Consider the following 27,314-nt stretch of genomic DNA (forward strand, 5'->3'; position numbering starts at 1 on the left):
TGCACAGTTGTGAGTTGTGTGTAAGCTACTGGATTACATGTAGCTCGGTGATGTTGGTCATTTAAATGAAGAAGATAATTCCACCAGAAGAAGAAGAATCAGTTTGTCAGGTAAGAAGAGAGATTGCTACATTTCCATAGACATTTGCTGTAAATGAAAAATTGATTCTACATATATTATTACAACAGCGGGAGGTGTTGCCAGGAAGAGATTTAAATTTAACCGGTAGCCAAATTTTTTATGCATTTTGGTTATTTGGTTACAATGTTTCTGCTGTTGATTCAGGAGGTACAGTAACCTCGTGTGCCGGCTCAGCCATAAATGTAACATTAAATGTCATTTTCTCGTAAATTCTCGACTTGTCCCTCCTGATGGCCGTGGTGAGTGAAAGGCTCAAACTCGTTTCTTCACCCTGGTCACGTACATACAAGGTCATGGATATTTCAGCAAAGAATTAGACATTCTCATATTTGAGGGTAGTATCTTATCATGCTTTGAAATTTCAAATCACCATTTATATGTGAGCAGTATGCTTGAGTGTGAATGCTGTGCAAGTACTGGTGAGTATGTGAACACGTTTTTGTGTGTGTGTGGCTGTGTTTTTCATTGCATTTTTATTTGCTGAGCTACGTATAAACTCTAGTCCCCATGAATATGGACAATGGTCAATTATATTTGAAGTATCACTGCCCAACACAGCATGGAATTTGACATGTGAGGCCTTGCTTTCATCTTTCCAATAAGCATTTAGTTGATATTCATGCTAGGATCTTGCAGTTGTAGCTGGGAGTGGAGGGGGTATCCACACTTATCTAGAATACTCCACAGTGGAGGTGGGAGTATAATGCAAAATAGCACATATATAATGCTTCTTGACAGTCAGATAGCAGATCACATAATGAATGTCTCACCTCTATAGCAAGGCATGAGAGTTGTAGTTACTCTATTTTTCTAACATGGTACTCTGCTTTTTATTGATTTACAATCCTTAATAAATTACACAATTTCCCTTCCGGTAATACAAATAATTTATAAGAATACATTTAAGACATTTAACTCATTCAGCTTGATTGCTAGTGCAAAAATGGCCATATAGGCACATAGGTATGTTCACTGGGGAGGCAGATGTTGGATGTTAATGTGGTTTACCACACCAGTCTGACATCTGACATCTAATGTGTCATGCGGAGTGCATCCAGATGGTGTCCTTGACTCCTGCAAGAATAAAAGAGGTTACCCAGTGTGATGTGTTACTATACATTAGATCGTATCTCACTGTAATAGGCCTTTATTATTATGATACACCTCGACTTCTAGACAAGTAGATAGTGTCCATAAAATACCCTATTTCTTTTATGCAACAATAATAATAGTACTTTCATTAAGAATCCATTGTCATATAGTTGATGCATTAAAGTATTAAAAATGAGTTTAGCTTCTGCACGAATCCGTCTTTAGTGGGATTGAGAGATTTTAGGGGAATTGTTATTCTTATTCCAGTTACTGAATGTGCTTCGGGTACAACACCGCACATATACAGCTGTATTTGAAGATAATTTTGTAAAAGCTGCTTTCATAATATGTTTGGTTTAAAAAGGTATCAAGTACAAAGGAGTCAAGTGCCTCCTGGACTAAAATAAATGTATGGAAACTCATGAGTAGAATTTCTGTCCAATAAGATAAATAAAGGTGATATTAAAGTCTCTCTGAATTCTGTTTTCATGAGTTTATGCATACAGCGAAAGCTACCTAGGATGATAATGTCATTTAGTGATTAATGACTTAATTTGTTAGCAGGGAATAACAACAAAACCAAGAAACTGCATCATTAGAAATTATTACAGGCAATAGTAAGGGCAATAATATTCTTTATTATCATTTTGTAAGTTCAGGGTCATTTTTATTTCCATTTAATGCCCGTAGTCCAGTGTCCTATTTTGGTTGTGGAACAGCAAAGTGAGATTAGTAACACAATCATTTTATGTACATGCGAACATATATTACTCAATAAATACTGTACATCCAAATGACTTGCTGCTTTAAATTATTAAATTATTGACAGTCATCAGTCATGATGACTTGTTACATTACAGATGATTGCTATTTCTGTTGTGAAATGGTTACTGTCAAAAGGTGAAGGTCTGAGGCACAGGAAACCAAGATGGCTTCTTTTACAGACAAATGAAACCCCAGAGCAACTGAACTGGTGCTGTGGTGGATACACCAACTCAAAGCATGTGTATAAACCCTTTCAATTAATAGAATCCCCAGTAGGGAGCAGCTACTGTATGCTGGTCCTTTTGGGCTCCACAATAACATAATACAATGTAAAATATTTTTATATCCAGAGAAAGCTCTTATTAATAATTCAGTGTTTTGCCTCTTAACTGTGAAAATAATCTTCGAAGCTCATTCATTCTTATTGTATCATTAGCATAAACACTTGGCTATAAACAAAGAATGATCCACACGCTTCATGCAGTCATTCAACTTTATATAGTTTTTACCATAGACTTGATTTAAATAATGCATTGACCTGAACATCCTCATCCTCATCTGTGTTGTAATCTTTATCTCTATTGTGTTGTTTGGTATGTATGAAAAAAACAAAGACTTTGAGTAAAAGAGATTTTCTCATCTAATACAAGAAGGAAGGACTAGTGAGCTGTAAAGCATTCACAGATGCTTCATTGGGCAAGGCATAATAATTTGTGAGTGGCAAGAAATAGTGTTCATATCATCTTTAGCTATAAATATGTTATTTATAGTCAGAGAATGGAGGCAATATGCAGTCTGGGAGTTTAAGATATTTAAACATCTTTTATAGCTCAGATCAATGCCTGTGTAACTATCCCATCAAATAATATGGACAGTTTTCCTTTAGGTAGATACTAGTAGACACAATAGCACAGTAGCAAACCTGCAGTGGGAGGTGGTGGAGGCGGATGAGAGATTGCACAATATTGAAATCCAGCAGTTTGAGTGCAAGGTTCTTCTCTCACCTTTGTCATGGAAGGCAAAATTTGGTACAGAGAGACAGTGCTGCATTTTCATGAGTTTTACAGGAATGTGAATGTCAATATATAAGCTTGCAGTGATAAAAGCCGTGAAAACAAAGTGTTAATAGGGAGCTCAGATGCAGAATTAACACTGAGTAAATCCAGTGTAAAAATCCATAAATCCTGACCAGATGCAATGCAGTATCAAGCAGGTAGGATAAGCTTAGAATAGCTTGTTGTGTTTCACAATCTTTCATGGTTCACAATTCATTTCTAAATCCAATTACCACCTGTCCTGTGGGCATATACAGTTTCCTTTGACAACTGGATTGTAAAAAAAAAAAGAAAAAAAAAGTACCTACAACACCCAGATCCAATAGTGTTGACAACATACCCTACATAATACCTGCATGCCACTCTTTTCATATTCTGGTGATGCTGTCAAAATTGATCAAATGTCCCCAAATTACCTTGTAGGCTGTTTCACCGCCTGCCTTTGAAGTATGAGTTTAGTTGTGGTATCTCAATTACCTACAGTGGTGGAGTATTAAGATTATGCTGTAGCAGGATCTATTTTTGAAATGTAAAAGACTGAAGCCCTGACTAGGGATGAGGCAGCTTACTGACCTTGAAGGTTCATCAGTATGTAGTTTTTCACTTGTAATCGCAGGGAGCTTTCAACACAGTGACTGAAGGAGAATATTTTTTCTGCATGACTAACTACACTGACACAGTCCCCCATGGGATTCTGTTTGATGCGAGAATAGCAGCCTGCACAGATGTGTGTTAGTATGAGATAAATTTCACTCGCCTTTAACAGTGTGAGTTGATATGTGTTGGTTATTTATGAGTTATTAATGTATCCCTGCTTTTCTGTTTATGGAGGAGCATGCGGGTGTATCCACATACATTAATGTATTACAAGCTCCTACTAATAGTTCTGATCATGCAGTGTAGTTAGTAGTCTCCCTCCTTCAGCAAGCAGCGATTTACTTTGTTAAGGTGTGACCTCATCATCCTGGCTCCATGATCCTCCACCTCCCCCCTGCATGAGCAGGCAGCCCTGATATCACACAAGCATACATAGTCACACAGGGACACACAGAACAGCAGCAGAGGGGACTGGGCAGGGCTGGGGAGATTTTCTCATTTTATTTGCAGGGTATATGTGTCTATCTCTCACTGTGTGTGTATGTGTGTGTGTGTGTGTGTGTGTGCACAGGAGAGCCAAGCAGAGGGGGAGAGAGAGAGAAAGCGAAACAGGGGAGGCGAAAGGGAGGGAGTGTGGATCATGCATGTGCATTAACTCAGCTCCAGCGGCGCAGCAGCAGCAGCAGCAGCAGCAGCAGCAGAAGCAGCAAACAGAAACAGCAGCAGCACAGGAGGAAAGAGAGAGAGAAAGACAGAGAGGGAGAGTTGGAGGCAGGGTAGTAGTCTCAGGCACAGGAACAAAAGCTGCAGAGGACTGCTTTCCATCTCCACTAAAAGAACAACGGAGGAGTAATAGAAGGAGGAGGGGGTGGTCATGATAGTAGTGAGACAATAACGGAAGAGAAGAGGCACATTGTAGTCAGTGAGGACTGAAACCAAGGCTCTTCTCTTCTCTGCTCTCCATGTTTTTGGGGACTCAACGTACTATTGCCTTCGTCTCCAAACCCAGAGGAGGATGTCTGTGTCGGGGAAGAAGGAATTTGATGTAAAGCAGATCCTCAGGCTTCGCTGGCGCTGGTTCAGTCATTCATCCCAAGGTTCTGCTGGTGGCGGAGGTGGTGGCGTTGGCGGGGTGGGAGGCTACATCCAACAGGATGGCCTGGACCACAGAGGGACGCCTACCCAGGGTCGGTTGAAGAGTCACTCACGGGAAAGAGGTGTTGGAGGGCTACGGAAGACTAACAGCCCGGTCCACAGCATCTTGGCACCAACGCCAGGGCCCACGCCTGTCTATGTCAGAGCGGGGCATCAATCATGGCACCATCAACAGAACACCATCCAGGGTCTCCAGGTCAATGAGGAGACTTCAAAGAGCAGTTCCTCACCCAGTGCCACAAGGAAAGAGGACACCAACACTGGCCAGGAAGATGTGAAGAGCAGCACAGAGGAACCTGCAGAGGTGGAGGCCAGAGAGAGGTATGACTGTCATTAGGAGACACAGATTGATTATGTGGCGCCACACCATTCACTTTCTGAGCATATGTTATGCTCAGTTAGCAGAGTGCTATTTTGGGAACACATGGTTCCCTCACATTTCATAGTGAAAGTATAGCTGCTAAATAAAATCTGCATCTAATGGGGAAAGCCTGATGTCTGAGGCAGAACGTGAGGATTAGAAAGTGAGGATGTCTTGTTGTGATTGGGAAAGATGAGCACAGCCCTGCTTTAAACAATAAATGCTGCTTACTTAGCACATAACAGTCATAGTTAATATCTCATTTCCACATCTCTGAGATTAAATACATTTATACTGTGTATGACGAGTGTATCCACAAAATTTTAACTTCATTCAACATCCGCTGTGCCATGCCGCATGTAGATCCTTTAATTAAGATCAGAGTAAATTATCTGCAAGGCTATCATTTTCCAATTTACTCAGGCTAGGCACCTGCCACCATGGCTCACCTGGGGAATCTCACTCTCATTGTCCACAGTATGTTAGGCAGGATAAACCAATAAAGCATCCTTTTAATTATTCAGTGGACCGAAAGCCCAGGCTTTTTTCTGCTCCCTTGTCTGTGTTGTGGTCCAGATTATATGCACAGTATGCCTTTGCCTGGTTCCTCTGAGTATTTAGTTTTTACACAGCACACTAATGCATTTTTTCATAGAGTTAGAAGTGGATTGCAGGGAAAGAGCAATTACCTCACGTACCGGACCTATAAAAAGAGGTAGTGCAATCACATGAATTATCTAGACTGCCACTAGAAACACTTTAAAAGGCAAAATCTATCATACCTAGTGGCTGGCACAGGCTATTGAATGTATTTTCCACCAAAATCTTTTTACCAATACTGATGACAAACTCTCAGGGTCATACATGTTTTTTTCAGCTATAAATCCCACCCCCTGCCTTTCTAGCTTGTGTTTTTTCCCCCTGTCTTCCATGTGATCCTACATCTTCTTCCAGGAAGTAAACAGGTTAGAGATGTGTGTGTGTGTGTGTGTCTGTGTGTGTGTGTGTGTGTGTGTGTGTGTGTGTGTGCGTGTGTGCGCGTGTGTGTGTGGTGTCTGGCAGAACACTAAAAGCACCTCACATCAAGGTGAAATGAAAAGACCAACTCTCCTTTTATCTTGTCTGTGACATTCTAAGGTGATTGTTCCTTAAGCTTCTCTGATTTCTGCACGCTTTTGTTCCGTGCACCTGGCGATGAAATGAACAATGAAACTGAAGTAGTCCCTTTGTTTTAGAAAAAGCTCACTTTGATTAAACAGATAAATAACCGCTCTCTACCTACAGCCAAAAACGTGTCAATATGCATTAAATAAATGCTAGAGGCAGTGGACAGTCTGAACAGAACATGAATTATTCTGAGTTAAAATAAAATGCAGTTTGGAAGCAGCTCGATGTTCTGCTCTCTGTGTTGGCATAATTGGCAGATGTTCATGTTTTGGGGTCCCTATGTGTGAAAAGTGCATGCATAAAAGATGTGCCTCACAGTAAAAGTGTGTAACTCTCTGGCTCTCAGGGGGACCTTGAGTTCATGCTGGCCATGTAAAATACAGCACAGCCATCATATTTTGACAATGATACTGAAATATTAAAATGGTTCTGCTCTGTTGGATCATAAAACTTGGCTCAGTTGCTCTGGGCAATAGCGATTCCCATTTATGAATTTGATAATCAGCAATGGAATCTGCCTTAAAAGTCCTTTTAATCGGTTTCATTCTTTTTCCCCACCTATCACTTTACAGTGTCAACAGAAGATGAATCTTCTAATGGCAGCATATTGACAGACAGTTCCATCACTTTTCCCCTGTTTTACATAATTATTAAGGCAAGGAATCAGTGTTTTCTGATCATTCATTGGCTTCAGTAGCAAAGAACGGCAGCAAAAATTAGTTTGACATGAGCAGTTAGCAGGGAAACGCATAGCCGCGTGTTGCATGATGCCACATTTCAATCAAGGTTATGTTTAATGGAAATGCAGTCACTCAATAACTGTGAAGGACCAGACTCGGGAAATGACATTTGGACACGCAGTGCATCTGTAGATGTACAAAGTTGCACAGCGAATCAGGCCAGTGACTGTGTGACACATCATGGCTCGCATGTTCATCGGCGGCTAAGCAGATGTGTGGATGTCACTGAGATATGCACATTCATTTACTCCACCAGCTGGGTGGCCCTATTACGTCTCACATCATAAATCCGTGACACATAATTTGTCACAATCCCTCAGGCTGGCTCTAGAAATGAGTTCTGCCGGCTGTGAAAAATACAAAAGTTTTAGCCGTTCCTCTGTGGCTGGAAAATATGTGTCAGTCATTTTGTGGTACATGCCCCTCAGTGATTAGTTTCTTTCTCACAATGTCTACAAGAAATCCATCCTATCAGTTTCTTCCGTTTTTTTCCGTTGATTTGGCTTCTCACTTCTGTTACTGATATTTACGGTTGTTGTCAAACGGATCTAACTGGTGGTGAAAACAGCGCATGCTAACTCGTGGGTGAACGTTATTGGAGTAAATTATGTGGAAAAATTGTCCATTTAAAATTCTCCACAAGTTGAAGATTTGCTGTTTTATATTAATATGCTTAATAGTTCACTGGTATTTATGTGGCAGGAAGGCTCTTGGAAACATTGAGCTAATGAAACATATTTTCGTCTTTATATTTAATGTGGTTAATTATGTTTTGTAGCAAACTCTAAAAACCTGTGTGGGTGCCATGAGTACTGAAGCTAACTCAAAAAGTCAGTGACTCATCTAAGTTGTGGTGTATGCTTGTGTAGTTACTCTCATTCTATTAGCATTCTCCTGAGTTTAGTTAACCTATCTCATCTAACTGACTGGTACATATCCACAGAGCTGTTAAGAGATATAATACCATGTTTTTTCCCACCCTTGCTCCTAATGCCCCTACATAACTGTATATTTGTTGTGTCCTCACGACTCTCATCCAAATAACCTCTCCCTATTGTTGGCAGAGAATATATGACAGAAGTTAACCTGAATGGAATGGAAACCCTGACCTCTCCCACATAAACACTAACAGAGGCTTGAGTCAGCGGGCTGTTAGTTTGAATGATATCTCAATTCTCTCTCTACCGCCTCGGAAAAGAAATACCACCACCTCTCCCCCTGTCAACAGCAGTAATTCAGATATTTGTTGGATGCCTCATAACACCACAAGGCTTATAGGGTCTCGGGCTACATGTGACACATCCAGCGGAGGCGTCCTCAAGATCCTGTAAATTGCAAAATACAGTACATCTGTTGTAATCTCAAAATGACAGCCAGGCGGATTAGAAGATTTTGTGATCACATATAATTCTGAAAGGTCTTTAACTTTGCCAAATCAGCATTCTGTATGCAACAAGGTTTCCTGAGATGGAAAGCGAAACGTTCAGTGTTCAGAGCCCCTTTTTGTGGCAGAAGGCTTTGAACAGCAGTGAGAAGAGATACAGCAAGATTGTATGCTGGATTTCTTCTCTCATTTCTGTACAAATGTGGATGGGTCATTTTTCCACCAAATGGACCTAATTCAGAGGAAACAATTCCTGACACAGCTTTCTATGAATTTTACATGGTTACTATTAGTAAGGGCTGTGACGTCGTTCACCAGTGTCCTGAGGCTTACATCCAGTAATTTGCACTGAAAAAGAATCACAGAGGAATGGACGTCTGTGATCAAGCTGAAAATGTGATAGTGTGGGCAAAAAATGAAACAAGGAGGCAATTTAGAAAATATCCAGTGGGTTTACTATAATATGCACATTAGAATATACAATAAAACTTAAGATCAGTGTTAAGAATTCAGGAAAATGAAAAATTATTCAATTAATTTGTGAAATAATTCACCATGTTTTAGAATCCTGCCGTGTTACCATTAGAATATTAAGGCCTTAAGACCACCAAGCTAGATAGACAAATACAAATACATACAGTAAAGGATCTAAAATACCTGGATCTATAAATATCTAATCTATGCAGTAGACCACATGCAATCCAGGACCCACCACTGTAATGTTGTGGATTAATTTGTTTACCCGCTAACATCAGATGTAAATAAATTACGGACAGCCCAACAAAGATGACAGTCTCATGCACTATATAAGTTAACCTGCTATCAGCAAAGCAGTGGGGAGCTTTCTGCTAGGATCTGCACATTTTTCCCTTACAGGATGCCCCCAACCCCCCAACACACACACACACACACACAGACACACACAGACACACACACACACACACACACACACACACACACACACACACACACACACACACACACACACACACACACACACACACACACACACACAATTTACACCAAATTCCTCATCTTTAAATGCACAGCTCAGCATTTCAATCACAGTTAACCTATGAACAATGACTGAAAATCACAACATGGGATTAAAATTGACCATACATGCACCTTTTCAAGGCAGGTCCAGTATTAATATGCTGTACTGAACATAACATAAAGAGTGAAGTCTCTATTTTGAAATATATTCATAACCTGGCACACTATTCCTCAATGGTGTCAAACAGATATCTCACTTACTGTATAAGTCAATTATGCAGAATATCATTATTAAACCAACAGCTATTTTGACTGATAATTTGTAATTTTCACTGTGCATTATTTATCTCCTCTTCATGTAGTTTCTTAATATTCAAAACAAAACTCAGTAACTCACCTGATGTGTTCATTATCTGTTCGTAGATACTGTGCTGTCATGAACTTCTCCACCACTCTTTTATACAGCATGTGCAGTTTTGTTAAAAGCTGAGGGGAAAAGCTGTAAGAAGGCAATATTTCATTTCTGCTAATAGCTGTGGCAATTTTCCACTGCACTCTCTAACACAAAGGGCCCGCTGGCCACATTTGGAGCAGATTTCAAAAGACATGGTTCCTGTATGCAGCTGCATTTCCTCCGTCATTATCAATATTGAGCACGTACTGTATGTCTGGCATAACAATGGCATCAGAAGAAGAATGTCTGTTGTAAGCCTGGGTGAGATAGGGAAAGTGCAGAGAGGAAAATCTATTTCAGCGCAAAGTTATCATTTCAGTCTCACTGCTGGGATCAAGTTATTACAGTCAGTGTATATACTGTATTTCTCTCCATGCACACAAAGCCGAATGGCAGTACACCGACTGTCAAAGCGCAGAGGCATAAAGATCTCATGGAATATATACACTTGGCACATGCTGCATGAGGCTTTGTAGGGGTTGTTGGATTGTCAACCCAACCCAAGCTACTCAGCAGCCTTCAGGGGCAAATGGCTGTTATAATCCATTTTGAAAGAGACATTTCCCGTTTGGCCCAAGCAGGCACGACTTTCCCTCTTGTAGGGGGATGGAGTTGACACTAGTTGGAATAAGACTGAGATTCTCAGCAACATGTCTGACTCATAACCTTTACAGCTAGCGGCTAATCTGGGCTGATGAAAGCACATCTTGAATCGTCGAACCATTCATCTCGGAGGGCAGTGTCAGCACATTGAGAACTCGATCACATCCGATGGAACAGAGGGAGGGACATTAAACCTGATTTTTAAATAACTCCTCTGTATTATTATTAATGCGTCTTTACTTTATATTACTGCATTTGTCTTTATCTTATGCTTAAAAAATAGCACATGGATTTTTCAATGGCACAGCCTTAAAACAGACTCCTGTTCTTGACAACATGGGAAAAAAAGCTGCATAGCATCTCCTTCACCTGCATAGCAGAGTTTTTTGAGTGTGCAGTGTCTTTTCTCAGATCCAATTAGTCACATTGAGATGTGATAGCTTTGGAAAGGTGTAAGGCGCAAATCACAAGACTTCAGGTGAGATGTGTTCACAAACTAAAATCTTACGTGCAGGTTAAATTGGGATGGGTCGATTCTGTTCTGGCTTATTTCATTCTATTTTAGGTTAATTTACCTTCTTATAGGTCTCACAGTCACATTGAAATTGTTTGTAGACCACAAAAGAAATCCATAGGCCCTGTGGGGCTCTGTGAGTCTTTTTGAATTGCTTGCGAACTGTGTAATGTACAGCATTGTCCCTGCAGCAGTTTCTCTGGAGTAGGTGTTCTGGGGCTTTAGTGCCTCGATAAAATTGGGCTCTACCTCTGATGATCCAACTCACTACTGAAAGCGAACTATACACCTCAGAGAAATTTACTGCTCCCTAGAATGTGATACCAATGCAATTAGTGTCGGAGAGATTGGTAGGCATGAAAAATCCTTACTGCATGCCTTGGAGCCAATACAAAGGCAATGCATCTTAGTTTTACGGCCCCATTGCTTATTCAGTCTTGTTTGGTGTTCCTCTCCAAGACTCCAGAGTCAGTGGGGAATTATTGTGACAGGGCAATAAATTACTCTTGCATTTAGCATAAAGTCTCACAATAAAGATTAGACTATAGGATACTGCGGTGACCAGAGAGCAATATAAACAATTCCTGGAAGGAAAACCTTGCGTTAGGTAATCAAGGGATGAGAAAGTCACACACTCGGCTAAAAACTTTATAATAGTGTTAATCGGGACATCAATAAAAGCCACCACCCCCTCCATCCTCCCTGCATTATTAGTCCTAGCATGTGCCAATATGTTGTGCTGCCAAGCATCACAGGGTTTTCAGTTCATTTGTATTGACATATCTGTAACTTTGCTGGTTTATGCAGCTCTCATATCAGCATATGAGTGGTAATGAGTGGGGACATTAAGTGTCTCTTTAAATAGCAGTGACATTTTTTTTTTCTGGTGCACTATCAGTCTTTACACAGCAGTGGCACCATGAGATGACAGTAAATTCCCTCGGAGAGACGGCTTGGGTCTGTTTATTTGGCGTAACAAACAACCCTAAATGTCAATGAGTGGACTTGCTCTGTGAAGGACACCAAAGTGACTGGGCGGCATTATTTGCCACAAGTCTGAGGGATTACTTGGATGACTGTAAAACAGCATGTAATCTAGCAGCCTGTGGGGACACAGACCCAGCCTCTCCACAATGCTGTGAGAAACAGGCTTGTTCACTTGTTAAGTCCCTGTCTTTGGAAAACACACAGATATGCAGACACACGCAGGAACAGACACAAAGGCATGCACGCATACAGACATAAGGAAATTGTGTGTCTGGGTAGCTGTTGCATAGATTGCGGTGCTTGCTTGTCCCATTGGACTGAAGCGCTTAGTTATCCATTTATGTGCAGAGTTTAGTCCATAACAATTTTAATTTCAGCTCAGAGTGGCAAGAAAGACGCAGATGCACACAGGGAATAGAGGATTCAGGAGTGCCATGTGTCCATATAAACCCTTTTGTGTCCTCAATAATTCGTTGCTTATCTTGCTGTGTACAGCACATACTTGGACAAGGAGGATAAACAGTGAGCATAATTAATTAATTTGTTTAATTAATTTGTCTTCCTGAATTAAAATCTCTTTATTAATTTTACCTGTGTCTCAGGTTTCTTTTGCTTTTGTCCTCTTTTTGATTTAGAAGAGACGGCATGCCATGTTGTAACAGGAGCAAATGGGTTATGGTGCAATGCCAAAAAAAGTGGAGAAGCGTTTCCATCAAGAAATGTACATTAAAAACAGAGCAAAATACATCTCTTTTCTCTTCCTCCCTCCTTACAGGTTGGCTCTGAGCACCTTCTCCAGAATGAACACCAACTCCTCAGATGAGTTTTTCCAGGCCACAAATCATGCAGAGCAGACTTTCCGTAAGATGGAGACCTACCTCCAGCACAAGCAGCTGTGTGATGTCCTCTTGATAGCAGGGGATCACAAGATACCAGCTCACAGGTTGGTGTTGCTTTGATTTTATTAATTACACCTACATCTGCTTTAGTTTCGATTAATCTGGATTCACTTAGGCCAGTGTCAATGTGCACATCCATGCTTTGGTCTGGACCAGGGTTGAAACATGAAACATGTTTTATCGGTCCGATCCATCTGAGCAATAATTGATGAAGTTTTGAAATGCAAAGCCAAATCCTTTAGATTTTTAGGTGACAGTTGACAGGAACGACATGCAACTCCATGTTCACTGGTCTAAATAATGTACACTGCTGGGATCTAATTACACCTCAGCCCTTCCTCATTTCCACAGTACATTTGATACATGGAAGAGCACTGTGATCCACTACATAGAGGTGTCAATATTTGGGCATCCAACCCTCGGTTGAATGGCTGTAACATCCCTGATGTTCACTGAGTGCATGCGCTTGTACATCTATCCACCGGCACATTTTGTTAGTTCATCCAGACAGACTCATGAAACAGAAACCAGAATGCTCCACAGAGAGAAAAAAGTATCAGTGACTGACCTAGTTGGGTGAAATGAACAGCTCTCTGACTTGTCTCTTTCAGTGTGGCTTTATATTTGCTCAGCAGATATGGAATATAGATATACTAAATGACACATGAGATAATAAATATATAATGGCTTCACTTTATTGTGTTGAGGCTTAAATGGATAAATGGCTGTTTTACCTATCAATCTACAATCCTCAAAGTGAAAGTGAAAACATGTTTTTAGAAATTTAAGCAGATTTGTAAAAAATCCAAAACTGAAATCTCTTATTTACAATAGTATTCTAACTCTTTGCTGTGGCACTCTAGACTTTGGTTAAGTGCATCCTCTTTGCTTTAATTATCCTTGAGAAATGAGTGAATCAACTGAGGATAGTTTAGAAAGGCAGAGTGTATGCAACCTGAGACTGGGGTGATGGTTCACCTTTCGGCATGAGAGTGACACAAAGCAAACAGACTACACAGGAGAAGTCTCAAAGCCAAGACTTAAACCCCACAGAGCATCTGAGGAGAGACCTGAAGATGGCAGTTCACAGACACTTCCCATCAAATCTGATGGAGCTTGAGAGGATCTGCCAGGAAGAATGGGATAAACTGCTCCAATCCAGGTGTGCAAAGCTTGAGAGGACTTGAGGCTGTAATTTGTGCCAAAGGGGCTTCTACAAAGTGTTGAATTAACGGTCAGAATACTTTTGTAAATAAGAGATTTCAGTTTTTTATTCTGAATGAATTTGCAAGAAATTTCTAAAAATATGTTTTCTCTTTGTCATTCTGGGTTACTGAGTGTACAGCGAAGAGCAAAAATTTTATCCATTTACAATGAAATCTACAACGACAGTAGTGTGTGCAAAAAGTGAAGGGACCTGAATATTTTCTAAACATTAGAAACCACAACATTATGGGAAGATGGGTGTAGACTGTTGGACTGTGTCACAGGATCTCAATTCCTCATAATGCCTTATGATCTCTCTTTTCCTTCATGAATCTCCCAGTGTGTTATGCGAGCTAGACAAATGAGTTCATAATTACAAGCCTGACCAGTGTAGCTATTAGCAACATGAAGTATGTGGGGTAATTTCATTCATCACACACTGACAAAGTGGAATGATACAGAATATGGGAGGAACAGTAAGTTACACAATTTCTCCCCCATGACCTAGCATGGTGTTAAAGCACACAAGTGGTATAAATCACTGTTAGGACCAGTCCTACATGAAATTATTACGCCAACAGCATAATGTGATACAATAAACTACAAAGATATGCCCTTTCTTATGAAGCTAAGCATTTGAGGGATTCAGGATTGATTCACTAATCACTTTAAATAATCAGCATATAGATCTCCCTCAGACATTTACGCTTATGTACAGTACAAGAGCATTAACTCATGATGTTTTCTTCATGGCAGACTGGTCCTGAGTGCTGTGTCAGACTACTTTGCTGCTATGTTCACCAGCGATGTGAGAGAGGCAAAGCAGGAGGAGATCAAGATGGAGGGAGTGGATCCAGAGGCCCTCAGATCCCTCGTTCATTTTGCCTACACTGGTGAGTGCTCATAAAGACATTCACTGGCTCTTGTAAGTAGTTATGAGACTTCTGAAATCCAGCGTGATTAAAATGGATCAATAAGGCAATTCATCACTGGGCAGCACTGCTTTATTTTACCAGGCAAATTGCCCTTTGATAAATCCCCCACCATGTGTTCAATCACAATATCCACTTCAGTGGTATGTTTTTAATATTCTGAGGATGAACTATTCCTCAATAAGTATTTTTTTAACTATTAATTCTTTATACAGTTTCACTGCTAATATTTGTTGCCATTTCCTTAATTAAAGTGTTAGTGATTGGCAGTTACATTCAGTCTCGACATAAAAATGTGTTTTCGCCCTGTCCTGACATTGCAGGTGTCCTTGAGCTGAAAGAGGAGACCATTGAGAGTTTATTGGCAGCAGCTTGTCTCCTCCAGCTTTCACAAGTCATCCAGGTTTGCTGTAACTTTCTGATGAAACAGCTTCATCCCTCCAACTGCCTGGGAATACGCTCATTTGCAGATGCCCAGGGCTGCGTGGACCTGCTCAATGTGGCTCATAACTACACTATGGTAGGAGGGCGAACAGAGCCAGACTACATTTACATGCTGGGTGGGCTAAATTATTCATTTTGTAATAAGGAATTGAACTCTCAGAGTGACTCATTATTGCATGAATATACAAAGGCAGCTGTAGTAATGAACGCTATAATAGTAGCAAGAGTATTTAAAAATTTACTTTAATTACCCTTATATGTGCTTTTACAATCACAATTTCAATCGAATGAATTCAGCTCCTTATAATCTAAGGTACTGACAGGAGTCTGATTTCAACACTCATCTGAATTTTATTTTCCTCACATCAACTCTGATTATAACCTGCATGATATCCATTGTTTTGTCAGTTCAGTCAGTGAATACAATACGTCCTGGTTGGATATACTATACATAACACACTGAAATATTTGTGACTATCCTCTGTGTTGCGGCTTGTTAACTTAAATAACCTGTCAAAACCTGTAAAGGAAGGAACTGTTGGTGTCAAGGTTATTTATATCATATAATTTCAGTAGAGAATTGGGTGACATGCACATTTGAATAGAAATTGAATAGTTTCATGCTTGCACTTTGTCTAATTTGGTTATGTGGCTGTCAGTAAGAGATACCATGTTGCCGCACATTGATTATTGCGCTGCCAGACTCGTGAAAATGTGATTTCTATATATCTCTGTGAGGATTATTTGCATTGGATTAAGATTTATGCACATATTTGTCAGATAACGTCTTGCTGGCCACGTAGAAGTGACAGCGCTAGGCAGGCGTTATCTCCTAAAGGACATCTGCTCAGCCTGTTTACAGAGGCCCCATCCAGGACCAGGAGGTTAATCTAATCATCAAACTGCACAAGAGGGCCAACTTCCCGTTCAATCACTTCAGTAATGAGCAGAGTGAGCTGTGGGCTTCCTGGATGTCCATCCTCTGGGTTCTAAGTGGAGCGAGTTGTGTTTTGATAAGCTTGTTTTTCCTGGTTGAGAGTGGCAGCCGATATCTGCCTCTGACATCCTCTTCCTATATGAAAGAGTTGCTGCTTTTTTATGTTGCAGTAGATAAAAATGTAATATTTCATTGTTTGAGATAACAGCACTTCTTTTCAGCAATAAAACTCCATTTCATTTACATATTTTGATAAATACTAATGGATTTAGATTTAGTAAATGAATCCGACTTTAAGAAAATAATGAGATACAGCAGTCTGGCTATGCCAGCCTCTGCAAATTACATGGTAATCGAAAAGTTCTTGAAAGGTAGTTTTCCCAGCCTCCTGCCGATTAAACATCAGCATCCCTCGTCTTCCAAACACTGTTATTACACAATTACTCTTTTGCAGTAGTTAAATCAATTAGTATCCTCTCCCACTGATCTTGTTTTCCAGGCAGTTTACTCACCAATGAGTTTGCCAGCGTCTGAAAACACGTCCTTTTAAATGCTCATGAAATAAACTCTGTTGAGCTTTCAATTTTGTCATCAGCTGTTCTGGACGAGTAATTACAAATAATTGGTCGAACGCAATGTCAAAGAGTTGGATGGAATTTCTCCCTCAGCATTACCACAACAGATCAATAGATGTCCCTCATTTCATTAAAGCTGTCTGTGCTAAGCTCTCAAAATCTGTCCTCATAATAGATCGGACCAAGGCACTGTAATTTGTTGCAAGTTGATGATCAATTGCGTGCTTGTTTTTCGTAATTGTCAAGCATCTACTCCGCAGCGAGCACTTGATTCGTCAAAGTTATTCTGGCATCTTAATAATTAATGCTCAGCTGCTTTGTACAGAATGGAAACGGGGCATGGTTACGCCCAGGGAATGCTCTGCATGTCTTTCATGTGTTTTAATGTTGGACATAACATAGAGGCGCAGAGGAGGGAGGGTGTTTTATGTAGCATCATCTCTAATGGAACTGCCCAGAGACAATGTCCTTGAAGAGGTAGCCATGCAGTGCTGTAATATCGCCTGGGCTTCTGGCCAGTAAATGGAAGATCAATCTTTAGGAAGGCAATAGAGAACAGCTTCCACAAAACTTAAAGCTGGACTCCACCTTGGTGTGATGGTAATGCTGGTGTGCAGTGCCATTCTGCTTCTCATTAAATGGCTTATAAATGCTGAGTGGTTCCATGTATGATCAGCAGCAGAAAAATGGTTTATAAGCTCATGAAGAGGCTTTTTTTGAAGATGCTTGATGCCAGATTGATTTGTAGCCTGCTGCTGTGTGGATCATTTGATTTAATGAGCTAAGTAGAACAGATGAAGCCGTCATATGTTCCTTCAAAAGTTTGAGTAATGGAGAGGATTTCACTGTGGTTATCAGTTGTGTTAGAAATTGGAGATAGAGACCTCAAAATTGCCATTCTCTATCTCCTTCCTTTCATTTTTCTTCACCTCTGTGTCCTTGTGACATTTGGCCCTCATAGGTATGGAAACACACCCACACACACACACACACACACACACACACACACACACACACACACACACACACACACACACACATACGCACACACTTGCTGCACCGCGTGTACTCCTCGGCTAATGACTGATGATTATCTGCCTCCTCCGCGTCTCCTCTGTGTTCCAGGAACACTTCCTGGAGGTCATTCAGAACCAGGAGTTCCTGCTCCTCCCCACAGCTGAGATTGTGAAGCTGCTCTCCAGCGATGACATCAACGTTCCCGACGAGGAAACCATCTTCCAGGCTTTGATGATGTGGGTACGGTATGATGTCCAGCATCGGCAACAGGACCTCGGGGTGCTTCTCGCCTACATCCGTCTGCCTCTTCTTCCTCCACAGGTGAGATTGCGGATGAAGGGGCAGAGGTGGCGATGAAGAAAATGCATGATCAGGATGATGTGGTGATTTTTGCTGAAGTTTGTAGCTGAGAACTAAGCTGTCAAAGATTTTCACTTTCCTATCATACAAAACAAACCAGAGAATATTTATGTTTGCTTGACAAATAACTGAAATGATTAACTGAATATCAAAATAGTTGCCAATTAAAGGCACTGCCCACTATACCTACAACTACTGCACTGTCAATAATCACTGTTTGTCATTGAAGTGAAGATAAATCCAAATGAGAGCTGCATATGAGTTTTTATTATGTACTGTCGGGCTATAAATAGCTTGCTTATGTTTGAATTGTTATTGTTTTAAACACTGCAACTCATGTTTTATGAATGCTTTATTTCTGTGAAGACACACTGTTTTACAGTTGTGTCATCCTAATTTACATAACATCAGACACAGATAAGCATACTTTTGGCAGATCTGAAATATAAAAATATTGCTGTTTTTAAAATACGGCTGCTTTATTTTCATTACTTTCATTACTTTCCAAAACTAGTTATGCTCATGCAAACTTTATATTTCAATTTACTGTGAATATATGCAGGAAAAATAGCTCAGAGCATTGTTGTTTGCAAAAAAACAATGAAGTAAGTGTTTTTATGAATGAAAAAAATATGTGGAAAGTATGATCTAATGCATTAGTTATCTCATCCATTGGCTTGGGAGATGCTGTTTGCTGTGAGGTAAATAAACACCAGAAATGAATCATTGTTTTTTTTCTAAACTCTTATTTAGTAGAAACTGAAAGGATGAACAGAGCGGTGCGGCTGACATTTCTTGCAGGCATAGCAAGATCAATAAACATAACTTTCTGTCATGAAAATGGAGTGTGGTGAAATATTCACTTTTTACGCCATTTGAAAATAAGTAGAGAGAATTTGTCTCTCTACAAGGGTCTTACATAATACCCTCACTTAACTGAGATCATAGATTAATAGATAAATCACAGAGAGTTTGTCTATTGTTTCAGAATGAGAGTGAAAACTGTATACATGTTAATACACTGTTAACATGTTATGTCTGCGTTCTATTGCATTAATTATTATTTCACATATAAACTGTTGAGGATTAGCATAGTCTTAGATTATGGAGCAGTTCATTGCATCCACTCAAAAGATTTTAAGTATAAACAATAAAACAGTAAAACCTACTGAGTCATTTCTTGTATTGTAGCTCCTTGCAGATCTGGAAAACAACAAGATGTTCTCTGATGATCTGGAATGCCAAAAGCTGCTGATGGAGGCCATGAAGTACCATCTTCTGCCTGAGCGACGTCCCATGTTTCAGAGCCCTAGAACCAAACCTAGAAAGTCCACTGTGGGTGCACTTTACGCTGTCGGCGGGATGGATGCCACCAAAGGTATGGCCCATTTGCACTAGCCAGCAATACACATCAACTCAGTTTAGGTGAATTGTAATACTTCACGTCTCTGTGGTTTTAGGATCTACCACCATAGAAAAGTATGACCTGCGGACAAACACTTGGGTCCAGGTTGGTGTCATGAATGGACGCCGGCTGCAGTTTGGTGTGGCGGTGATAGACAACAAGCTGTATGTGGTGGGAGGGAGAGATGGACTCAAGACGTCCAACATGGTGGAGTGCTACAATCCAATCAATAAAGTATGGTCCACCATGCCACCCATGTCAACACATAGACACGGACTTGGTGAGTGTATCTTTCGAGGCAACTGTACTTCACTTATTTCATGAAAAAAAAGAGGAAGTAATACATTAATGAAACAATGCTATTTTCTCCAACAATATTCGCATTGTTCAGCTATTCAAAAATGTATCGTCACTTATTAACTTAGCTTATTAACTTTAAAGGTAATTTGGAACTAGTTCAGGCAGTCGACCCATCTGACGGACCTCATTCTCCACAGTCATCTGCTATGTATACACACCCTCACGATTTAATGGTCTATTTAAGATATTTGCTTATCACTCTGACTGAACTATTCTGAGTTATTGTGCCAGTTATTTTCTCAATAAAACCAATTAGTAGTTTCATGAACAAAGTTTTAGGCAATGTTTTTCTACCTTACCACTATTATGATTATTATATAAACTACTGTTTTCAGAGGGTGTCGACAACAAGATACAATTCATTCAACTAATTCAGTGCTTTAGGTTTTAGCTCAGTGTTGTGTTATGAAAAACATAAATTGCACAACACATGCTCAGAGGGGTCACGGCTGGCATGATGTAAAAAAAAAAATCCCACATTTCTTTTTGAGATAGACCTTTGATATTTTCCCATTCCCCTATCAAAGCTTGGCAAGCTGTGCTGGCCCTGCTCTTCCTTACCCTTCCCAACCCAATAAATCTCATATCAGAGGCATTTGGATTCACAGTTGAAACAGGTCTGGGTAACAGAACAGGGAGATCTTGTCAAAGCATTCAGCTCACTCACCCAGTGTGGTCGGAGGTATCAGCGAGCCCAGGAGATCACACTGTACAGATTACCTGTGTTGTCTTTGATCTTTCCTGTAGCAAATATCTCTTGCTGCTTTGCTTGTGGCGTGCATATTTTGATTCTGAATGTATTTGAGCTTAGTGTCTACCAACATCCCCGCACGGCCAGTTCCGGCTGTGTGCATTATAGGTAAAGACAAGAAAAAGAAATATTATTTTTATTCCAAAACCACCAGTCTTTAATATAAGGGAGCTTGAGGACAAGAATTGTTTCTGTCTGACAGTGTTTATGTCATTGGAGGCGCTCTGAATGTGCTCTTGCCCTTGTGTTTCCTCGAAAAAACTGAACTCTCACCAAAGGAAATAATGGTGCTAATATAAAAATCCATTGTGTTAAAACATCCTTTTCGCATTGTTACTGATGAAAACCGCTTTCCTCTGTGACTTGGGACTGAGGAATAACAATGCAGTTTTATAGTCTTCCTGTTTTTTTGAATAGATTTGTTCAGCGCTATGACTCACTCTGTTCAGTTCTAAAATGAGAAACGTGCCTCTGCTTCGGTTCTCTCCAAGAACTGTCGAAAGAAGAGAGTTTGATTTAGAAATGTCATTTTATTTCTTCTCATTGATTATTCACTAACATGTTACATTACCTTTTGCTGACATTATGCTTTGTGACAAGAAAGTAATCTTTGTTTCATTAGCCTCTAAGAGGAATTGAATATACCGTGGCTTTAGCTCTGATATTTAAATAAAATCATCTATTGCATTACAAAACAGTAGGTGAATGTCATAGATGTTACATCATCTACTGTGTGCATATACTACAAACTGCCAATACAAAAAAACACACACACACTAGTGAAATACATAAAATGTGATGTGTCCATTTGTGTAGGTATTGCTGTGCTGGAAGGCCCCATGTATGCTGTCGGCGGCCATGATGGCTGGAGCTATCTCAACACAGTGGAACGCTGGGACCCGCAGGCCAGGCAATGGAACTATGTGGCCAGTATGTCGACACCACGGAGCACCATGGGAGTCACAGCACTCAATGGAAAGTAAGTTGCACTCTTTTTTTATGAAAACTACTCAATATCTCAGACACAGCCTTCTGATAAAAATGTGCAACCTTAAACTTTCGAGCAAAGTATGTTGTTGTGTTTTTGCTACTTTGAAATATCATCTGGACTAAGGGTGAGGTCACTGGCATCTGCAAACCCACAACAGACACTGAGGAGGCAGACAAGTACAGGCAATTTACACAAAAAAAATGCCAGTGTTTTTGAAAGGGCCCTGTCTGCCAAGATTTTCACTTTGTCATTTAAATGCGGAAAAATTTCATATTCCAGTGTTATAATGACCAAACAATACCACCGTTCTTGCACCTTCTCGCGTGTTTTTTTCTTACAAAGTCATCTTCTTCTTAGACTTGCTTGAACTTTAACAGTAATCCTCATGTCTGCTTTTGTTTTTGCGAAGTATAAGTTTTCTTTCTTTGCAACAACACTCTGTGTTTATCTAGAAAATTGAATCATCTGCAAGTTCATTTGCATACTGTGCTAAATGAATGACAATGAAAAATCCAGACATCTATGAAACTACAGCATGCCTTGTTTTGAGTCACAGTCAGCAGTAATGTGAGGCGTAACTTGGAATAGAGCATCTAATAACACAGACATGGTTGTGTAACTCACAGTGCATTGGTCCAGGAAAAGCTGGAAGTGCAGTATTAGTGTTGTAATAGTTTGACAACACTATACTTCTGAATCCGACCTCATTGGTCTGTGTGTGATAAACTACAGTGCCGCTGTGCAGAGGCCGCTCTGATTAGTGTGGTAATTTATACAGTGTAATCGAGACTCTATAAAAGCAAAACACTTTATGTGTTTGTATGTATTAAATGCATTACAACACTATTTGAAAGTAAATTAAGCAAAGAACAGACCAGCTCTCAGCCTAATTTAAATATGTTTGTGAGCCGACGGAGAAAAGAGGCTGCTGCTCTACATCCACTATTCAGTGTTGAAGTCGGTGCTGAGTTATTTCTGCATCTAGGTCAAAAATAGACAACAAGGAAACTGTTTCCCTAGCCTCTACTTTCTTGCTGTCGGGCCTGTGAGCCACAAGCACTTAAAACACTGATGTGATCTTTCTGGGAGGGAACACTCTCAAGGAAAGGGCCTTTGAAAACTGCAATCCACTGCTCACTGCTGTATTTTATAAAATCTGTCACATCGTCACTGTTCTGTCAGTATTTTTACTAACACCTGACAACTGATGTTTGCTTCTCTTGACGGATTCAGTAGTGTTGGATGTACATGTCAAATATTTGAGAGTTTGACCCCATTTTGTTTAATTTCCCAGACTGTTTGCAGTAGGTGGTCGGGACGGCAGCTCATGCCTGAGGTCGATGGAGTGCTTCGATCCGCACACCAACAAGTGGAGCATGTGTGCTCCCATGGCCAAGAGGCGAGGAGGAGTGGGTGTGGCAACGTATAACAACTTCCTGTATGCTGTAGGCGGACACGACGCTCCCGCTTCCAACCACTGTTCTAGACTCTCCGATTGTGTTGAGAGGTCAGTGAATGCTTGGAGAAAATACACAAACACAGAAATGTTGCGTAAGCAGTTTTGGATTGCATTTGGTAGAACTCAGTCATGGGTGGGGACGAGGGCTGTTGACTTTCTAATAAGAACAAAAGGTAGTTAAGCTCCTATTGATCCCCACCCTGTTCCTGCATTTTGAGGCTTGTCAGTGTTACTACATGTACTACGTGATACTCAACCGAAGAGATCATAGTTTCCACACATGCTTTTATTTTATAGTGTCTGGCACCATCTGCTGGCTATAATATCCTCCTGCAACACACCAGTAGAGCGCCTTCAGTTGTCATTCGCTGCTCAGGATACCTTCTCTTCTTTTTCAAAATATGGAATTGTGTCTAATTTATAATTGCTTCCTATTATGTTTATACTTAAAGAGATATTATTGCAACAATAATCTTCAAAAGCTAATTGATGCATTCATTGGTTTTGCAAGTGGTAATGATAAAATTAAGCAAGATTTCTCAGCTCCTACAGATTAATTTGGCACATATATTTTCCACCATATGCTGTTTCATTTAATCATCCATGAAACTTTTGTTAACTGGTAGGATGCATGTATACTGACTGACTGAACAGACTTCAGTTTAGCACTTTCTGATTGTTACATACAGTCTCTTTTGGGTCTTGTCAGCGTGTTTGTCAGTTTATTTTTCCTATAATTTCTCAAACTCTTTAGTTGTCTCCAAAGCAATGTTAAAATTTGTCCCTAAAAATATTTGATGCCTCACGATTGTCGCAGCACTTTTAACATTTTAAACAATCAATTTGTCAAATCAAAACATTCTGATTATATCAGTACCTCTGGCTTTTCCATTTATTATACAGTGCTGGGATGCTATTTAAATGCATGATACTTCACAATTTACTGTCCGGATACATTCTCACACATGCATTTCATTATTTTGCTTAAACACGACAAAAATGCATTTGAATGACTTCATTACAGGGAAATCATACAAAATAAATCACATAACGTGTGTGTTTTCCTCATCTACGCGGTCAACAAAGAATTTTTGTGCAGCTGCTTCTGCCCTCACTGATGAGTCCAGCTCTCTCTGGACTCAGCATCCACCAGCTGCTGTTCAAGAGACAGTTTTTGCTTTTAAGTTTCAATTTAGTTCTCTGTCTGTGCTGAAAGGAGTTTCCCCTGGTGACAATTCATACATCTGTGATTTAAGAGAGCGAACATAAGGGCGTCTCAATTAGTAGGGAAGGGATGCTGTTTTCCTCTTGAGATCCAGACGGATGGAATAAATGAAATTTTACAAAATGGAAAAAATCTTCTTTGACCATACCAGCCATAATGCAAAAACAATCATTTGACCAAATATTGCAATTGCAGGTACGATCCAAAGACAGACATGTGGACCACCGTGTCCTCTCTCAGTGTTCCCCGGGATGCAGTGGGAGTATGCCTGCTGGGCGACAGGCTGTATGCTGTGGGTGGATATGATGGGCAGTCGTATCTGAGCACTGTTGAATCCTACGATGCACAGAACAATGAGTGGACTGAGGTAATTACATCGACCAAAATGAATTCATCACAGTCACACAACATGTCTTGAATATTATATTCTATATTAACCATGAACATTTTCTTTTTGGGAACTTTTGACATTTTAAATGGTTAAAATTTTAATGTAATTGTAGCTTGTATTTGCCAGAACTGGTTACATATAACATCAGGGTTCCAGTTAATGCCCTTTGGGAAGATAAATCTGCTGAAGTCACAGAATCCTATCAATATTTTATAGCCTTCGTTTCTTCTTTTGCAATATGTTTTTCCAATCTTGCCTTTGTAACCCTCTTATCTGCATGAAATAAAATTGGATTTCTTTGGAAGACAGCCTCAGATGAGAGGCTGCATGTTAACCTCTCTGTCTTCCTGTAGGAGGTCCCTCTCAACATTGGCAGGGCAGGCGCCTGTGTGGTTGTGGTGAAATTGCCTTGAGCGTTTTGTCTCATGACAGCACGGGAAACAAATGAGAGAGCTGCGAAGAAAAGTGGACAAACAAAACAACAGATCGAGGACACATCCTTCGAGAGTCATGTTTTTATTTTTTTTTTTCCTTTAACTCTGCTCTACAGATTTTTCAGAGGGAAACACAGACAGAGCCTTGCCCATAAAGCATTGTTTCTATCATTAGTGGACATGTCTGCCCACTGGGGACGACTTGTTCAGAAACTGGAATGCACTGCACATTCTCCACATTCTCAACCGATCAAGAATTTTCATACACTTGGCTAAGCTGTAGCAAATCAGTGCCAAGCCTTTGTTGTACTGATTTGTTATACTAGTTTTATGAAAACTTCTGTCTATGTCTGTAAAATTAAATTTAAAAGTTACATTTTGAGTAAACAAGCCTAACTCCAGGTTAGCTTACATTTATACACAAACATTTCCTATCAGTGCCATCACATACAGTATATTTTTTGGGTTTATATTTCCCTTTATAGCCACTCAAATGAAAATTGTTATAATGAATAAATGTAACTATATACCAGTGTCAGAACAGATTCTTACTCTTTAATGAAGAAGACTGCTATGACACTGAGGCTAATGAGTTTGTCCAGGCTGGTTAGGAGTTCGGGAGTGAAATCAAACTTTTTGCTGAGTAATATATTTGGACATTTTCTTGAGTACTTTTTTTATTGAGCCTGTAGCTACAGAACACCAAAGTCATTTGCTTGTCTTGTTACGCATTAAATAAAGGTTTACAAAATTGTGAATTACAGAAAATATATCATATTGATATTTCACATGGCTGTACAGATTTTTGTGAACTTTCTGAAACTACATTTGTGTTGTAAGAATCATGCCTAAACCAGTGCACTGGTGACTGCAGTTGTTATTATTCTTTTGGCTTTATTTCAAAGGCATGCTAGCTGAGCTAAAATTTATTTGATTTATACAATATTGTATATCAAGATCATTGTCTCTACTGTATTTTAAAGGCTTTAATGCCTTCCTGGAAAGAAACAGCAAACTAAGTGGCGCAAGCTGCACCCAAACCACCAACTGTAACTGAGAGAAGTTCTATTTTACATTTTTAAATTTCCACAGCATTTCTCTAATGTGACTCTGATTAGAATTTTTAGATTTGTAGTCAGCTGTTCGGCTGCCCATAAAAGTTAACATTACTAACGTCTTCACAATGAGAACTATTTGTAATTGTAATCCTAACATGTTTTGGGGGTCAAATCTTACTTTTTATGTTTTTATCATAATTTTGTACAGCATGCAAACCTCTAAATGAAAAGACTTCAGTCTTCTCTGCATGATCAAATCCATGTTTAGAGCTGAATGTGGCCCCTCAGCGGGCAGATTTTGATTTCTCTTGTTCTGCTTTAAGTAAACTAAACTCATTCTTTCACTAAACAGACTTGGAAGCTACTTTGATGTCAGAATTAACCTCAGTTTTGTTGTAACTGCAGCACCCACTTCTAAAATCAAGGAAGCATGTTTGTTGATATCGCTCTGGGTTTTCATTTTCTCATCAACAGACTGAGGACCAACTGTTATTGCTTGCCTTTGTGCTTTTTTTTTTTTTATTGTTTACCTTCCAAATAGTTTCAAAGTCCCTCCACTCCCTTCTCATGTGTTTGGTTGGATTCCAATAGTTTTTGCATATGAAAAACTGGCTTGTGTGTCCACATGTACAGTTTTTTAGTAAACACAAAATATTAGACACACATTACAGCAAAACCCAATTTGCACACTCCATATCTGAGTTGACACAAAGATTAATCTCCTTCTCTAACTTTCTATTTCTGTTTATCTGTATCTCCTCCTGTCAGATCCTATAAAGGAAATCAATAAAGGATAATAGCTTTGACCTCAGTCCAGCTCCTCAGAGTATAATATTACTGAAAGCCCCAACATGTAGAA

At 39.8% G+C, this 27,314-nt stretch overlaps 1 protein-coding gene across 2 annotated transcripts; it reads left to right on the plus strand.

Moving 5' to 3' along the window:
• On the plus strand, nucleotides 1–26,804 carry LOC111232676 (kelch-like protein 4). 2 transcript variants are annotated; one of them, XM_022760300.1, is made up of 12 exons: nucleotides 1–110; nucleotides 4,660–5,126; nucleotides 12,787–12,954; nucleotides 14,873–15,009; nucleotides 15,372–15,568; nucleotides 18,130–18,342; nucleotides 19,573–19,759; nucleotides 19,842–20,066; nucleotides 21,714–21,876; nucleotides 23,183–23,395; nucleotides 24,768–24,939; nucleotides 25,317–26,804. In XM_022760300.1, the coding sequence occupies exons 1-12, from the start codon at nucleotides 66–68 to the stop codon at nucleotides 25,374–25,376; spliced, it is 2,247 nt and encodes a 748-aa protein (XP_022616021.1). In that variant the 5' UTR covers nucleotides 1–65; the 3' UTR covers nucleotides 25,377–26,804. The 2 variants fall into 2 exon arrangements, with proteins under 2 accessions (XP_022616021.1, XP_022616022.1); XM_022760301.1 differs by lacking the exon at nucleotides 4,660–5,126 and having other exon boundaries at nucleotides 23–110.
• The last annotated feature ends 510 nt before the right edge of the window (nucleotides 26,805–27,314 follow it).

The sequence above is a fragment of the Seriola dumerili genome, unplaced genomic scaffold (assembly GCF_002260705.1).
Source record: "Seriola dumerili isolate Sdu_G_001 unplaced genomic scaffold, Sdu_1.0 BDQW01000331.1, whole genome shotgun sequence".
NCBI classification, from domain to species: Eukaryota; Metazoa; Chordata; class Actinopteri; order Carangiformes; family Carangidae; genus Seriola; species Seriola dumerili.

Bases quoted from the DNA above. Each gene is read 5' to 3' on its own strand.
- LOC111232676 (XM_022760300.1), top strand. From the start codon at position 66: ATGAAGAAGATAATTCCACCAGAAGAAGAAGAATCAGTTTGTCAG. The intron at 5,127-12,786 runs GTATGACTGTCA...CCCTCCTTACAG, and splicing joins GAGGTGGAGGCCAGAGAGAG to GTTGGCTCTGAGCACCTTCT. The intron at 20,067-21,713 runs GTGAGTGTATCT...CCATTTGTGTAG, and splicing joins AACACATAGACACGGACTTG to GTATTGCTGTGCTGGAAGGC.